The 17,710-nt window shown below is 32.4% G+C and overlaps 1 protein-coding gene across 4 annotated transcripts in view; it reads left to right on the forward strand.

Moving 5' to 3' along the window:
* Positions 1 to 17,710, forward strand: part of SS18 (SS18 subunit of BAF chromatin remodeling complex) — a 124,121-nt gene that overhangs the window by 44,449 nt on the left and 61,962 nt on the right. For all 4 annotated transcript variants that reach the window (XM_077135742.1, XM_077135744.1, XM_077135745.1 and 1 more), the window contains exons 4-5: positions 10,117 to 10,270; positions 14,233 to 14,454. In XM_077135742.1, coding sequence (XP_076991857.1) covers positions 10,117 to 10,270; positions 14,233 to 14,454 — 376 coding nt within the window. The remainder of the gene's footprint in view (positions 1 to 10,116; positions 10,271 to 14,232; positions 14,455 to 17,710) is intronic.

Genomic DNA, 17,710 nt, shown 5'->3' on the forward strand with positions numbered 1-17,710 from the left:
ATTTTGCTGGAAGTTCTAACCAGAGCAATTACGCAAGAAAAAGAAATAAAAGGCCTCCAAATTGGAAAGGAAGAAATAAAACTCTCACTGTTTGCAGATGACATGATATGGTGAAAATCCCAAGAAATCTACAGCAAAACTTAAAGACCTTACAAAATGAGTACAGCAGAATGGCAAGGTACAAGTTCAATACTCATAGATCAGTAGTGTTTCTCTATACTAGTGATGAGAAATCTGAGGAGTAAATCAAGAATAAGTTCCATTTACAATAACAATCAAAAGATTCAGATATTAAGAATAAATTTAACTGATGATATAAATGACGTATACAGAGAAAATGGTAAGAAATGGCTAAAAGAAATCATGGAAAATCTGAAGAAATGTTCATGGATTGGAAGACTTAATATGGTTACGATGTCAATTCTAATACCAATTAATATCCCAACATTTTTGTGGAAACAGAAAAACCAATAACCAAATTTATTTGGAAGGACAGGGTCCCCTGAATAGCTAAAAATACATTGAGAAAGAAAAATGAAGTGAGGTCTCCCACTGTCCGGCTTTAAAGCATATTACAAAACTTAAGTAGTCAAAACAGCATGGTACTGGCATAAAGATAGATATGCTGACCAGTGGAATCAAACTGAATATTCAGAAATAGATCCTCTCATCTATGGACAGTTGATCTTTGATATTGCGGTCAAGCCAACCCTCCTGGGACAGAGCAGCCTCTTCAATAAGTGGTGTTTGGATAACTGGTTATTCATATGCAAAAGAATGAAAGAGGATCTGTATTTCACACCGTATACAGAAATTAAGTTAAAATGGATCAAAGACCTAAACATTAGAGTTAAGACTGTAAAACTGTTAGAAGAAAATGTTAGGGAGTATCTTACTAATCTTGTAATAGGAGGTGGTTTCTTAGATATTACATCCAAAGCATGAGTATTAAAAATAGATAAATGAATTTTCTCAAAATTAAACACCTTTTTGCATCAAAGATCTTTGTCAGGAAAGTAAGAAAGAAGCCTGTGCAATGGGAGACAATATTTGGAAACCACATACCAGATAAAGGTTTAGTATCCAGAATATAAAGAGATTCTACAACTCAGTAACGAAAAGACAAGCATCCCAATCAAAAAATGGGCAAAAGAAATGAAAAGATACTTTTCAGAAGAGAAACTACAGGTGGCTAAAAGGCATAAGAAAAGATGCTCTAGTTCACTGCCTATTAGGGAGATACAAATTGATACCACAGTGAGCTATCATCTCACACCCACAAAAATGGTCATGATCCAGAAAACAGAAAATGAGTGCTGGAGAGGATGTAGAGAAAGAGTCACCCTTATCTACTGTTGGTGGGAATGTAAAATAGTGCAACCACTCTGGAAGGCATTTTGACGGTTCCTCTAAGTATATAATTGCCATTTAATGTAGCAATGCCATTACTTGGTATATATTCATAGGAACTGAAGACAAGGACAAAAACGGACAGTAACATACCAGTGTTTATAGCAGCATTATTTACAATTGCCAGGAGATGGAAATACCCCAAAAGTCCATCAACAGGTGAGTGGCTAAACAAGCTGTGCTAAATAGATACAAGAGAATACTATGAAGCTGAAAGCCAGAATAAAGTTATGAGGCATGTAACAACTTGGATGAACCTTGAGGACATGATACTGAGTGAAATTAGCCAGAAACAAAAGGGTAAGTATTATATGGTCTCACTAATATAAACTAATATTAATGAGTGAACTTTGACAGTTAAAGTCAAGAACACAGGTTGCCAGGAGATATATAGAGGGAAGAGATTGGGTATTTGGTGCTGATGGAGGAATACAGATTGTGCCACAGGACTGATTGTAAAAATTTCGGAATGGATAGCAGAATACTACCTTGTGGTAGCACAGTAATATAAGTGCACCAAATAAAGCTGAATGTGAGTGTGTTTGAGGGAAAATGGCTAGGGGCACGTATGAAACCAGAAGGAAAGATAAAAAATGAAGACTGAGATGGCATAAATTAGAAATGCCTAGAGTGGGCAGTTATGGTGATTAAATGTAGAAATAAACATTTTTGCTTGAGGGGAACAGATGAATGTCAACATTGCAAGGTGTTGAAAATGGATGATACACAGGAAAAAGTACAATCAATACAAACTAGGATTTATAGTCAACAGTAATATTGTAATACGCTTCCACTGGATGTGAACAGCACATTATGCCAAAACTGAATGTCAGCAAGCGGGGGATATGGGAGAAGGGTATGGATTCTTTGCAGGAGAAAAGAAAATGTTTTTATATAGACTATCGTGGCAGAGGCATGTTTATTTACTTAGGTTTGATTATGATGTGCGAATAAAATTGTTTAAAAATGTACGGAGAGAGAATCCAGTGTAGATAAAATGTGGAGAAAGAGACATACCTATTCCGTGTTGGATTGGGAATCTGTGAGGTGCAGCCCCTCCAGAGGGCAGTGTGATGGTTCCACAGGAGACTAGGGGTGGGTTGCCATATGATCTTTTTCATTTTTAAAATATTTTTAATGTAAATCTTAACACAGAAACATTCCACACATGGTGTACAATCAGTGACTCACAGTATCATTCCATAGTTGTGTATTCATCACCAGTATGATTTTTTAGAACAATCTCAGTACTCCAGAAAAAGAAATAAAAAGAAAAAATTCAAACATACCATATACCTTACCCCTCCCTCTAATTGACCAGTAGTATTTCCATCTACCCAATTTATTTTAACCTTTGTCCTTCTTATAATTTATTCTTTTATTCACATTTTTTATTCATCTGTCCATATCCTAGATAAAAGAGCATCAGACACAAGGTTTTCATAATCAAATAGTCATATTGTAAAAGCGATTTCATTATATAATCATCTTTAAGAATGAAGGGAGCTGGAACACAGCTCAACAGTTTCAGGTACTTCCATCTAGCCAGTCAGTCCAATATGCCATAAACCAAAAAAGGGATATCTCTATAATGCATAAGAATAACTTCCAGAATAACCTTTTGACTCTGAAATCTCTCAGCCACTGAAATTTTTTGTCACATTCCTCTCTTCCCCCTTTTGGTCAAGAAGGAGGAAATATTCAGCTTTCCTATATGGGGAATCCCTGATTTCTCATGAACAGTGAGAATACAATTCAATAGGCTGAGCCCTCAATCTTGGGACTTGCCCCTGTGAAGGTTATTAATGCAAAGGATAGGCTAAGCCTACTGATAATTGTACCTAAGAGTAACCCCCAGAGAAACACTTCTGTTGCTCAGATGTGGCCTCTCTCTCACTCTAAGCCAACTTGGCAAGTGAACTTACTACCCTACCCCTTACCTGGGACATGACTCCCAGGGGTGTAAATCTCCCTGGCAACAAGGGACCTGACTCCTGGAAGTGAGCTGGGACCCAGCATCATGGGGATGAGATCTTGATCAAAAAAGGGAAAAGAGAAATGAGACAAAATAAAATCTTAGTGGCTGGGAGATTTCAGACAGATTCAGGAGATTATCCTGGAGGTCATTGTTACATATTATGTAGATATCCCTTTTTAGATTATGGTGTATAGGAGTGGCTATAGTTAAGTACCTGAAACTGTTGAACTGTGTTCCAATAGTCTTGATTACTGAAGAAGACTCTGTAAGTATATAGCTTTTACAATTTGACTGTGATTGTGAAAACCTTGTATCTGATACTCCTTTTATCCAGTGTATGGACAGATGAGTAAGAAAAAAAAAGAAAGAAAATAGGTAAATAATAGGGGGAGATAAAGGGTAAAAGTCAGGTGGATTGAAATACTGTGAGTCATTGAGATGGAGAGGTCAGGGGTATGGGTTGTGTGAGTTTTTAATTTTATTTCTTTTTATTTTTCTGGAGTGATGCAAGTGTTCTAAATGTGGTCATGCTGAAGAATATACAACTATGTGACTATTATGAGCCATTGATTATTAACTATGGTTGGACTGTGTATGGCTAGTTTTCAATAAAAATATTTTAAAAAAGAATATATATAATAAGTATTAATTTGCATTCACCTGATGGCCTATCGTCAAAATATATGAAGCAAATATTGGCAGTTCGAGGGGCTTTATATTACTAGTAGATTTCAATATACTACTTTCAATAACATTTATAAATATGTATGCACTTAACAGCAGCACCCGAAAATTAGGAAAGAAGTATTGACAAATCTGAAGGGAGAAATAGTTCTGCATTCATAGTAAAATAATTTAACATCATTTTTAATAATTGATAGGACATCTAGACAGAAGCTCAATAAGGAAAAAGCCTTGACTGATATTCTAAACCAGCTAGTCCTAATGGGCATATATATAAACTTCACCCAACAGCAACATAATACACATTCTTCTCTTGTTCACATGGATTATTCTTCAGGATAGACCATATGTTAGGTCACAAAACAAGTTTCAGTATATTCAACAATGCTGAAATCATCCATTGTATTTTCTCTGAACACAGTGGCATGAAGCTAGAAATCAGTAATTGATGGAGAAATTGAAAATTTACAAATATGTGGAAGTTAATTAGGTAACCAATGTGTGAAAGAAGAAATCACAAGAGAAATAAAGAAATACTTTGATGCAAATGAAAATGAACACACAGCATACCCAAACTTACAGGACGAAGCAAAGGCAAACTGTGAAGGAAATTTTATATCTCTTAAGTGCTTCCATTAAAAAAGGAAGAGCATAAATCAGACCTGAGCTCACAACTTGAAAATCTAGAAAGAGAGCAACTAGATATTCAAAGTAAGCAGAAGGAAGGAAGTAAAGATTCGAGCAGAGATCAGTGAGTTAGAGAATAAATAAAAGAGACTCAACAAAAAACCAAGAGTTGTTTCTTTGACAAAATCAATAAATCAACAAATCTTTAGCTGTGCTGATGAAGAATGAAAGAGAGAAGATGCAAATAATTGGAATAAAAAGTGAAAGGGGACATTACTGCAGAGTCCATCTAAATAAAAAAAGATACTCTGAATAACTGTGCCAACGCATTAGATAACTTAGATGAAATAGAAGAATTCCTAGAAATGCAAATCTGCATATACACATTGAAGAAGAAATAGGTCTCAGGAGACCAATAACAGGTAAAGAGATTAAATCAGTAATCAAAACATTCCCAACAAAGAAAAGCCTAGGACTAAATGGCTTCATTGGGAAATTTTTCCAAATATTAATGAAGAATTAACTAATCCTGCTCAAACTCTTCCCGAAAATTGAAGCAGAGAGAACACTTCCTGACTTATTTTCTGATGTTCTCTGATGCCAATATCTTCCTAATAAAAAAGCCAAATAAAGATACCACAAGAAAAGAACACTACTTATCAGTATTCCCATGAATATACACCCAAAAGTTCTCAGCAAGATATTAGCAAACAGAATCCAATAGCATATTAAAAGGATGTTACACTATGATGAAGTGGAGTTTTATCCCAGATGTGTAAGGGTGTATTAATGTAATCAGAAGAAATGAAAACAAAACATATGATCATCTCAGTTGATGCCAAAAAGATATCTGCCAAAATCCATCACCCCTTGATAAAAACACTTAGAAAACTAGGAATAGAGGGGGTCTCTTCCTCAGCATTATAGAGGGTATATATGAGAAAACCCTCAGCTAATATATTCAATGGTGAACGACTGAATGTCTTCCCTCTGAAATCTGGAACAAGGCAAGAATGCCTACTGTTGCTACTATTATTCAACAGTCTACTGGAAATTTTTGCCAGAGCAAATAGTCAAGAAAAAGGATAACAGGTATCCAGATTAGAAAGGAAGAAACAAAACTTTCCTATTTACAGGTGACATGATCCTATGTACAGAAAATTTTGAAAAATTCACTTCAAAGCTCCCTAGGACTAATAAGTGAATTTAGCAAAGTAGCATGGTACAAGATCAACACCTAAAAATCAGTGGTGTTTCAATTCAGTAGTAATGCAGAATTGGAAGCAGAAATCAAGGAAAAAGTTCCCTTTACAACAGCAACTGAAATAATAAAATATCTGGGAATAAATGTAAACGAGGATGCAAAGGAATTGTATGCTGAAAACCACAAAACATTGCTGAACAAAGTGAAATAAGATGTGTAATGGATATTCTGCATTCACGGATTGGAATACAAGGTATTGTTAACATGTCAATTATACCCAAAGCTACCTACAGATTCAGTGCAGTCTCCATCAAAATTCTAATAACCTTCTTTTATACATGGAAACCCTGTCATCTATGTGGACTGTAAGGGGCCCCAGATAAGCGTAACCATCTTGAAAACAAAAAATTTATAGTATTATCACCTCTGTTTTTAAAACTTGCTGCAGTAATCAAAACAATCTAGAACTTTTACAAAGACAAACATGGAATAATGGAATGTATTTAAAAATTTGGAAATAACATATGGGCAAATATGATTTTTGACAAGGGTGAAAAGAATAGTTCCTTCAACAAATGTTGCTGAGAAAACTTGATATCCATATGTAAAAGAGTGACGGTAGACCCTACCTCACCCCATATACAATAATAAAGTCAAAATGGGTCAAAGATCTAAATGTAAGAGGCAAACTATAAAACTGCTAGAAGTAAATATAGGGAAAGTGTCTTTATGCATTATGCAGTAGTTTCTTAGATTATACTCCTAAAGCATGAGCAACAAAAGATAAAATAGAGAAATGAGACTTGGTCATAATTAAAACTTTTCATGCATCAGAGTACCTTATCATGAAAGTCACTCTGCAGAATTGGAGAAAGTACTTGGAAATTCCATACTGGATAAGATTTAATATCTACAGCACATAGAGTAACCCTACAATTCAGTAACAGAAAGACAAACAACCAAATTGATAAATGGGCAACATTTGAATAGGCATTTCTCCAAAGAAGATACACAGATGGTCAAAATACACATGGAAAGGTGCTCAACATCATTTGACATTAGAGAAATGCAAATCAAAACCATAATGAGATACTGTTTTACTCCCTCTTCAATAGCTACTTTAAAAACAAACAAAATAGCATGTGCTGGATAGGGTGTAGGGAAATAGAAACACTTGTTGTTATTGGTGGGAATGTAAAGTGGTGTGGCCTCTGTGGAAAATACCTCAGCAGTTCCTCAAAAAGTTAAATATCAAATTCCCATATGACCTGGCAATCGCACAGTTATGTACATACCTAAAGGAACTGAGGTAGCTACTTCAACAGATTTTTGATCAGTGTTGTTCATAGCCGCATTTTTGACAGAAATTGCCATAAGATGAAATCAGCCCAGGTTCCCATCAACAGAGGAGTGCATAAACAAAATGTGGTATACAAGGCAATGAAATATTCTTTTAAAAGGAATGTTCTGATACCTGTGAAACATGGCTGAATCTTGAAGACATCATGTGGAGTGAAATACAGCAGGCACAAAACAATAAATCGTCTCACTAATAGGTAAAAATTTGAATAAGCAGTTTCATAGAGTCAGAAAGTGGCAGAAGTATTTGTTTAGAAAGTGGAGAGTTAATGCTCAGCTGGTACAGAATTTCTGTTAGGTTTTGTAAAAGTTTTGCTAAAGGATGTTCATATTAGCACAACATTGTGGATGTACTTAACACTACTGAATTAAATAATTGAATGTTGTTAAAAGGAGAAATTTCAGGTTGTATATATGTTACTAGAACAAAAGTTAAAAAAAAAAAAAATCCAACCCAGCATACAAGGCAAACGGGAACCCTAATGTAAAATATGAACTCTAATTTACTGTATAATTATATTAATATAGTTACTCTGTATTTTGTACATGAATTTTCTCTAAACCTATAACTTCTCTAATCAATCAAATCCAAAGAAATAAAGATAAAAAGGTTGTAAGAGTAAGGATTTTAATTTCAAACAGAAGAGTGAAAGTCAGGTAGGATATTAACAAATACAGGATAATTATAAGTAAGATATTTGACACTAGTTAAATTGATGTTAGGTATTATTTTTGAAAATTGTTAGGTTTTTTTTTCTTTTGGTTATGAGAATATTTATTTGAAAATTAAAGTTATTGTTAAAGTTTTTTGGTTGGAAGAAAGTAAAAGTTGCTAAAATAGTAAAATAACTTCCTCAATTGTTACCTTTTGACTGCATTTACTTTATCTTTCAGTATATATACAAGTTATTCTTAGAGTTATTTTTGAATAGATAATATTTAAAGGTGGTACAAAATATAAAATATATAAAAATTAAACAGTACTACATAAATCTTCCTCCTTTTCCATTCCAACAGTTCCTCTTTCCAGACCAGCTACCGCCAGTTTCTTGTATAACTTTTAAAAACAGTCTTTCCTTTTACCAACATGTGACTGTGGATGCATAGTTTTTGCATAAGCTTATTATACACATGTACACTTTTCCTTTCATACAAAGCATGCTGTACTCACTGTTCCATACTTTTACCTTTTTCATTTAACAATATATCTTAAAGGTCATTCCTTACCTTCATTTTCTTAAGAGCTGCATAGTATGTGTTAGAGTTTGCTGACTCCATTCCTTCTTATTTTTATTGACAAATATTTACACACATACAGTCCATACATAGTGTACAATCAGTGGCTCACAATATCATTACATAGTAGTATATTCATCACCATGATCATTTTTTAGAGGATTTACATCACTCCAGAAAAATAAAAAGCTCATACGTCCCATATCCCTTACCTGTCCCTCTAAGGTATTGTTTTTGAAAACTGTCTTGAAAACAGCTGTGGTAATTTGGTGAAAATATTTAATAAAGAGAAGTTATTGTCTGAATCTCATTAATGAAGAAATTCAGATTCTCAATTTTAAGTGCTTACAATTGGAGTAGTAACTTGGTTACTTCTCTAAATGTTAGTGATTATTAAATTGCTGGAGATTTGAGTGTTTACATGTGATAACTAATGAAAAAGATGTATATGGTATGTGTTCCGAAAAGATCTGTGTCCACAAAATCTGGAAAGTTACGGATATATTAATTTATTGACCATTCAAAAATGTGGGAATGTGAGAATGACTAAAGTTTTAGAAATGGACATCATTTTCAAAATATAGGGAGGAGAGAAAGAAGGCAGAAATATAGCTGTGATAAGAATACCTCCCTATCTTTCTGCAGGCTTAAAAATGGAGATTTGTAATGAAGTGAACCATTTGCCTTCTAATACCAAAATATCCCCAAGAAGAGAGTTAGGTTTTTACAGACCACCTTGTATCTATGTTTTTCCTTTTGCCTTTTTTTTGAACTCTCAAGGTTAATCAGTTATTTTCTTCACAATTTCATTAGGAACTTTGCCAAAGGCATCCTTTTGAGGCAGCTGTCTCTATATCCTTAGAGACCATTAGTAATGTTTCCAGTCTATAGGAGTAGGTGTCATAAAAATGTTGAACTAAAATGGGTCTTCATGTTTTAAAACATTCCCCCACCACTACCATTTTTCCTTTACCTTCAAACAGTGTAAGATATACCACACTTGACACTTCAAATTATTTTATAGTTTTTGTTACTGTATCTTTTAAGGTAGAGCCCATTATTAATAATAAATGTATCCAAATGCATTAATAATAAAAGGAGTCTTAATTTTTAACACAATTTAAACAACAAAGAGATATTAGGAATCTTTAATAAATATGTAAATGAGAATTATTTTTGTACACAATATTTTAATTTAATGTTTTTATTTAATATTCTGTCCAGAAAAAATTCTCATTTATTTATACATTAACGATTCCTAATCTTTATTTAATGTATGGAAATATTTTTTGTACAGAAATGTTAAAGTAAATGTTTTATATATCATTTTGTACAGAAAACTTTTGTTCCCTTTCCGTGGTTTTATAGGGTAAAATATGCAGGAATTAATAGGGTTATTTTGGTCTAAGGTACTCAGATGCTATCCTCCTGCTGTTTCGTGAAGTTTTGGAGGTTATTAAATACAATATTAAAAAGTCCATGATTAAAATGTATTAGAATAAATTGAAATACATTTGTGTTTATGTTCCTATCCAGTTTACTAATACAGGCCTCTGTTGCAGCATATGTATCATATGTTGGTCTGTTTTTCTTGTTTTACTATACTGTCTCCTTTCAGCCACCCACACAGAATATGCCTTTGGGTCCTGGAGGGATGAATCAGAGCGGCCCTCCCCCACCTCCTCGCTCTCACAACATGTCTTCAGATGGAATGGTAGGTGGGGGTCCTCCTGCACCACACATGCAGAACCAGATGAACGGCCAGATGCCTGGTAAGTTTTTCTCCTCTACATTAACACCACAGTTGCTTAGCAACTAAAACGACATGGGGGCTCAAGGGATACTAGATTGTTGATGACAAAACTGCTTTGAATGCCCCCGAGTACAAGCTCTCTTAGAGTTTGTTAGCTACAGAGCTACGTGACCTGTATTCAGTGTTTATCAGGCTGCCCTTGGGCTTTGATGTAGCTGACACACAGCATTCCTCTGATGAACAGAACTGGGCTAAATTTAGTCTGTCTGAAACTATGCAATACAGCTGGCATCAGCAGCTTTTTGGAAAAAAAGACATTGCGCCATGGCTTAAGAATTAAAATCTGTATATAAAAAGGTATTATGATGTTTTCTTGAGTTTTGTATTTACTTAAAAATTTATTGATCTCAGACAAAACATGGGAAAAAAAGCAAAAGCAGTCTCTGAAGTGGTAGTATATTTAGGATTTCCTCACTGCTATTTTTAATGCTGAGTATAGAATATTATGAATACAAATGTTTATAGTGTAAAATAAATATGGAAATTGATCTTAAAATGAAAAGCTGAAAAATAATATAAGCTTTTCGGTAATTCCATTTACTGTTTATCAATTTAAGTTTATACAGTCACTAGAATATTTTTCAGGCCATTGGATGCTTATTTATTCATCTTTTTTATTATTCATCACTGTTTTGTTCATTACTTTTGCTGATTTGAATTTTTAATTTCAAAGGATCTTTACTTTTGTAACAACCTGAACATATTTTTTGTAGGATGTACATTGCATTTAATATGAAAATAACTTTACTTTTTTATTTTCTAAAGAAAACAGTTTTTTTTCGTTGGTAAAAAGAATATATTGTACAAAAACAATAATGGAAAGAAATTAAATAAAATAACACAACTGTTTTTAAAATTACTAATTCACTTCCACTGACTAGTGTCTTTTAGCTGATTAGTTGAATTGGTAGCATTGGTTAGAGATGATAGGGGTAGACAAAGAAGGAAAAGAAGGAACACCCTGTAGTTGGAAGCAAAGTAGACTGGTTTATAAGAAGATTAATTATATAAAAGCAAGATGGTATTTTGGTGGCTGTTTCCTGTTTTCTACTTAGCTTTTCAGCACCTTGGTCCATACCTAGTGTGGAGGTAGGAATAAATATGGACATAACTAGAGGAGAAAACTAGCTGAATTTAGATCGAGCTTATCAGGACACATTGTTTTTAAAATTGGAAGGGTAGTGTTATTATGAGTTAATTGTTTTATGACTTTTTATGGTGGAACCTTTAATTAGGATTTTGACTTACCTTCTCCATATAACATTTGAGTTTAAGAAGCTGTTGAGCAACAATACAATTATTGGTTAGGTGACCTTTTTTTTCTTTATGTAAGGCCATTTGGAATACTTACATTCCTTTATAAGCTAGGGATTATCAAGCAGTTATGACCCTGGTTATTCAGAATACTATGTAACTTCCCAAACAGTTTATACTAAGAGACTTAAAGTTAAAAGTTGGAGAAAGTGGAAGTCCAGCAGCTTATATTTTCTTTAATATGTTTCTTAAAGCATTTAACATTTTTGTGCACACAGATTTGTATCTAGGTTTTTAATTTCCTGTTGTAATTCTGTTTTTAATATTTATTTTAAAATCTAAGTGGCTGAGTTACTTATATGATGTTTTATCTTGGACAGAAAAACCTCTCAGTTTTATTTTTTTTAAAAAAAGTTAATTGATCTTTTAAAAACTAGATAATACATGCATATGGTACCAAAATCAAAAGGTACCAAAAGGTCTGTATACAGCTTCTACCTTTTAGACACTTGGTTCCAGAAGGCATTGGTTTCCTTCCAGGGATAGTCTTTGTATATAAAATCATATGCATATATATGTTTTCCTGTTCTCCTCTTTCTCTTTTTTTTTTTTAACACAAATGGTAGGATATATTAAATACTATTATACATCTTTTTCTCCCCTCTTAAAGATGTATCTTGGGGATCATAATTGTACCTAGTACATAAAAAATCTGCTTTGTTGTGTTTTGGTTACTGCATTACATTCTTATTTATGGGTGTACTCTAATTTATTTGAAAGATCCCTTATGATGGAAATATAGGTTATTTTTAGTCTTTTGTTATTACAGATTTTGCTGCTGTGAATATGTTTGTGTATGTGTGTGATTGTGGTTATGTATAACCACATATACATAAGATATATATATTTGGCATACATACACATACAGAGATACACTTGTGTATCTGTAGAAGCATTTCTAGATCTGCAATTGCAGGTCAAAGGTCAAAAAGTTTTACTTTTATAAAATTTAATATTGCCAAATTTCTGTAAATAAAAATAGTACTTAATTCCATTTCCAGTCCCTCAATAATGTGTTAAAGTGCTTCTTTCTTCTTAATACTTTTATATCAAAATTTTTTATCTTGGGCAGGCCACGGTGGCTCAGCAGGCAAGAATGCTTGCCTGCCATGCCAGAGGACCCGAGTTTGATTCCTGGTGCCTGCCCATGTTAAAAACAAAAAAAATTTTATCTTAATATATCTGAAAGATAAAATATGCATCTCGGTTTTAATTTGTCTTTCTGTTATGAGTGAAGCAATCAGTCTTTTCACATTTATGAGCCCTTTTGTAGTTTTTGTGTGAACTGATGGTTCAGGTCATTTGCCCATTCTTTTCCTGATGGTAGGCTTTTACTTTATAATATTACATAATTAGTTGGTTTGTGATATGATGTATTATAAAATGGCTTTTTTCCTAGTTGATCTTTTTGTCATTTACTTTTGGGATTTTTTTGGTCATGCATAGATTTTTTATTTTTATGCCATTTATCAGTCTTTTATGGCTTTGGTTTTTGGCATACTTAAGAAGGTTCTCCATTTCAAGATTATTTCAGATTCTCCAATAAATTTTACTTTATGGTTTCTTTTCCTTTTCTTTCTTCTTTTTGTTTTTAAATTTTTTTATTATCAAACCCAAGCAACAAACAAACATGAACATTTTTAGCATACAAATGTTCGTGCATAGTATACAATCAGTAGCTCACAATATCATCACATAGTAGTATATTTACCACCATGATCATTTTTTAGAACATTTGCATCACTCTAGAAAAAGAGATTAAAAAAAAAGAAAAATTCATACATACTATACCCCTTACCCCTCCCTCCTACTGACCACTAGTATTTCCATCTACTCAATATATTTTAACCTTTGTTCCCCCTATTTTTTTTCTATACCCCTTACCACTCCCTTTGATTGTTCACTAGTATTTCAATCTATTCAATTTATTTGAACATTTGTTCCCCCTATTATTTATTTATTTTTAATGCATATTTTTTTAGTCATCTGTCAATATCATAGATAAAAGGAACATCAGACAACAAGGATTTCACACTTTTTAATGTTTACATTTTTATCTGTCTGAAATTCGTTTTGGTGGAAGGAATGATGTAGCATCTAATTTAGTTTTCCCCAGTTGTCACAACATCATTTATTGAATTATCTTTGTTTTGCCCACTGATACTTAGTATCATCACTATTATCATTTGCTAGGTTATGTATTTGGGTCTATTCTTAGACTATTCGGGTCCACTGATCTGTTAATTATTTTTTTTATATGCTAGTACTGCTCACTTTTAATTATTCCAGCCTTATGATATGTTTTATTTTCTTATAAAACTAGTCCTCCTTCATTACTCTTCTTTTTCAAAATGTTCTTGGCTTTCCATCATTTGTTTCTTGATCTGTGAAATGGGAGTAATAATATCTAATATAATAGTAATAATAATAATAATATATTGCTGTCATTCATATAAAGCATTTATTTTGTCTGTTATTTAAATACCAAGTTATTGTTAGGTATTACTACAGTAATGCAAAAAAAAATATTTAGCTACTTTTATTATATATATATTTATTTATATGTATTTAACTTTCATATTTTGCTTCTGATCATTTTCTTCAAAGGGCCTAATCATATGCCTATGCAGGGCCCTGGACCCAGTCAAATCAATATGACAAACAATTCGATGAACATGCCTTCAAGTAGCCATGGATCCATGGGAGGCTATAACCATTCCGTACCATCATCACAAAGTATGCCTGTGCAGAATCAGATGACTATGAGTCAAGGGCAACCAATGGGAAACTATGGCCCTAGACCAAATATGAATATGCAGCCAAACCAAGGTAAATAAGCCTTTTGACTTTCTTGACTTGAATGTTCTTTTAACCTTTGAAAGTGAAACAATTTTGTGAAGTTGTTAGCTGGTACAAAAAACAAAAGTTTGAAGTGACAGTGAACCCTTAAAAAGCTTAAATCTCTCTTTTTTTTTTTTTTACAGTTAGAAATTATTTATATATAGATAGATGGATTGAAAAATAGATAGGTATACAGAATGATACAGCATATGTGAAATGTGGCAAAATGTTAAAATTGGTAGATGTGTGTTTTGGGGAGTTCAGGTATTTTGGAGTTTTCTGTATGGTTTTTGTTTGCTTTTGTCTTTTGAACAGGTCATTTGGGATTCCATATTGTTGAACTGTTTTTTAAAGTTGGTCAAAGAATAGCCAAACTTTTGGTCAAGAGCTAGAAAATTGAGAAAATATAATTTTTCATTAAATACTTTTTCAGTTTCTTGCAAGTACAGTTCCTTTAAAAAGTTTCTATGGCTCATTTTACTTATTTAGGATACATTAATTTATGTGACTATCTCTTGATTTGTTTGGGTGTTTTCTGATGGTATGTTCCAGCACTAAAATGTTCTAGCATAATTTGCTACTAGAATGTTCATGGATGTGTTGCTTTATTCTTGTCTTCTTAGAGTGATATGAGTCTATTAAAATTTACTGCCAATCTCAGAGAATGAAATTATCATGTTTCTCTTTTAAGTATTCATGTGAATAATAACTAAAAAACAGTAAGTGGTGCTCTGTTCTGCTGATTGCCTGTTAAAACGTTTGGCATGTTGCCAACCTAAAGCTATTTCAATTACAGAATGTGGTTAGGTTAAGAGTATAAAATATAATTAAATCTATCTGCAATAAAGTTTCTTAGATTTTACTTATGAAGAATAAATCACTAAAGTTTTACCAGATAAAGGAAATTAATGTTAATTTGTTGATAATTATTTATAATGAAATATTATACTCTAATTTTAAATATTTATATGGATTTTTAATAATTTTGATGTAATATACTGAAAACAGAGGGAGATAATAGAAAAAATTTTCAATGAATGTAGCTTCATGAAACTGGTTCCTGCTCAATATTTTTTCCCAAAGTTATTTAGTGCCATGATGGAATGTTTTCTTTTTATTCATTAGGTCTATTAAAGGTTTGAAACAACAGCAAGATCAGATTAGTGCTAGATCAGAAGGGAGTTCTGATGTTTTTTCATGTGGTTTAGTTACTAGAAGAGAGAGCAGGAATTGATACTGAATCTTAAAGCAAAGGCAGAAACGATGGCACACTGCTTAGAAGCCTATAGTTAAGAAAAGATAGGGTGTGCACAAAATGGATATTGCTACAGCATAGTTTAATGTGACCATCATACTTGCTTGAAGAAGATAAAAATAATGCATGCAGCTGAGTGCATGTAGAAAAGTTCCTGTTTTTGGAGAAAGAAGTTAAGGTATTTACAGGAATTTTTGTTCAAAACTTAGGGATCAACTCCTTTTTTTTTAAAGGACATATTTTATATCCATGTGGAGTTTTTCCTTTTACTATAATAATTATATTACTTTTTGATTTGTTCTCATAATTTATGAATTCCTTAATAGAAAATAAAGACATGTAGTGATCTGATTTAAATAAATGAGTAGGAATCATTGACAAAATTTTCAGTGTTTAATGGATCTCTCCAGGACAAGTAAAAAAGTTTCATTTGGTTAAATTTTGATTTTTCGAATTGAAGGAACACAGAAGAAAATTAAATACAAATAGGAGAAAGTTATACAAGGTAATAGCAACATCTACTTTCTTAATTGTGTAAATTTCTTATATTAAAATTATTTTAATTATATGGTACCTGTTGAATAAAAAAATTGTTTAGCATAATGAAGCTTTATTTGAAATGTTAATATTTACATAATAAAGCATTTTCCTAAATAGTTTCACTAAGAAAAAGTTAATGTACTTTACATTAAAGTTTCTCTTTTTAGCTACATAGTGGAAGAAATTGGAGAATACATTTTAAATATTCCTAAATGTTTTACTTTAAACTTTTCTCACATTTATTAAGATATTAGCTATTGATTGAGTTAAAACCAAAATGTTGACATCTTCTTTTGAATATCCCCATAGTTCTGTATGTTTATGTCTATATTAGGAGATATTAGAAAAAATGTTAAAGCTACTTACTATTGTTTAATGATAATAGGGCTTATTAGTAAAGGAAAATAAATATTTATTGTATTTCTTAGGTTAAAGATTAGTGATAAAAGAATGGAAAAAAAAACTAATCCAAAGAATTCTGTTTTAAAAAGTAGTAATTAAATGGCAATATGTAGGACATTTTAATGTAAGTGATATTTTAAGATTCTGTAACTTATTTGAGAGTAGTTTTCCAAACGAAACATTGCAAATGAAAGTCTAGATGCATTCCTTCTGATAGCTTTGTTCTTTAGCTCCCAAACCTCCATCTTCTCCATGTGTGCACACTACTACTCTCACCTCCATATACTCATAAATAAGTATGTGAAAACTGTTTTTTTTCCTTTCTCTCCTTCTGTTTCCCTCTTTGAAAATGAAATGAAGGGGAAGAGTACCCTGTCTACAAATCTTGTCATTGCAATTTAGGAGTCTGAACATCAAAGGACAGATATTCTCATATATTTACAGTTAGTCATTTTTATTGTTTAAAAAAACAAAGAGAAGTATTCTACTAATTTACACTGTTAGCTGTAATATAATAAGGACATTGTGTTCTAGTTTTACAGTAAAAATATTTCTAGGAATAGAATTTTGGAAACTCTTTGGCCTTCATTAATTAATTCTTTTTTTAATGCAATTTTGTTGAGATGTATATTCATATACCATATAATCATCCAAAGAATACAGTCAGCGGTTCACAGTATCACCATATAGCTGTGCATTCATCATCACAATTTGAGCATTCTTTTCCTTTCTTTTTTATTTTTATTGTTTGTATGGTGGGGTCACATTTCATTATTTTTCCATGTGAGTATCCCGCTATTACAGCACCATTTGTTGAATTTTTTTGTTTGTTTTTTGTTGTTGTTTGTTTTGCTTGTTAGTTTTTTAGCAAGTACGTGGACCGGGAATCGAACCTGGGTCTCCCCAATGGCAGGCAGGAATTCTACCACTGAGCTACCCTTGCCACCCCCTCGAGCATTCTTTTAAAACTATAAAAAAGCTTTTATTAAGATATAAACAACAACAACAAAAACAGTAGAAATCTCTGCAAATGCCAACAAAAACATG

Source organism: Tamandua tetradactyla, chromosome 18, assembly GCF_023851605.1.
Source record: "Tamandua tetradactyla isolate mTamTet1 chromosome 18, mTamTet1.pri, whole genome shotgun sequence".
In the NCBI taxonomy this organism is placed as follows: domain Eukaryota; kingdom Metazoa; phylum Chordata; class Mammalia; order Pilosa; family Myrmecophagidae; genus Tamandua; species Tamandua tetradactyla.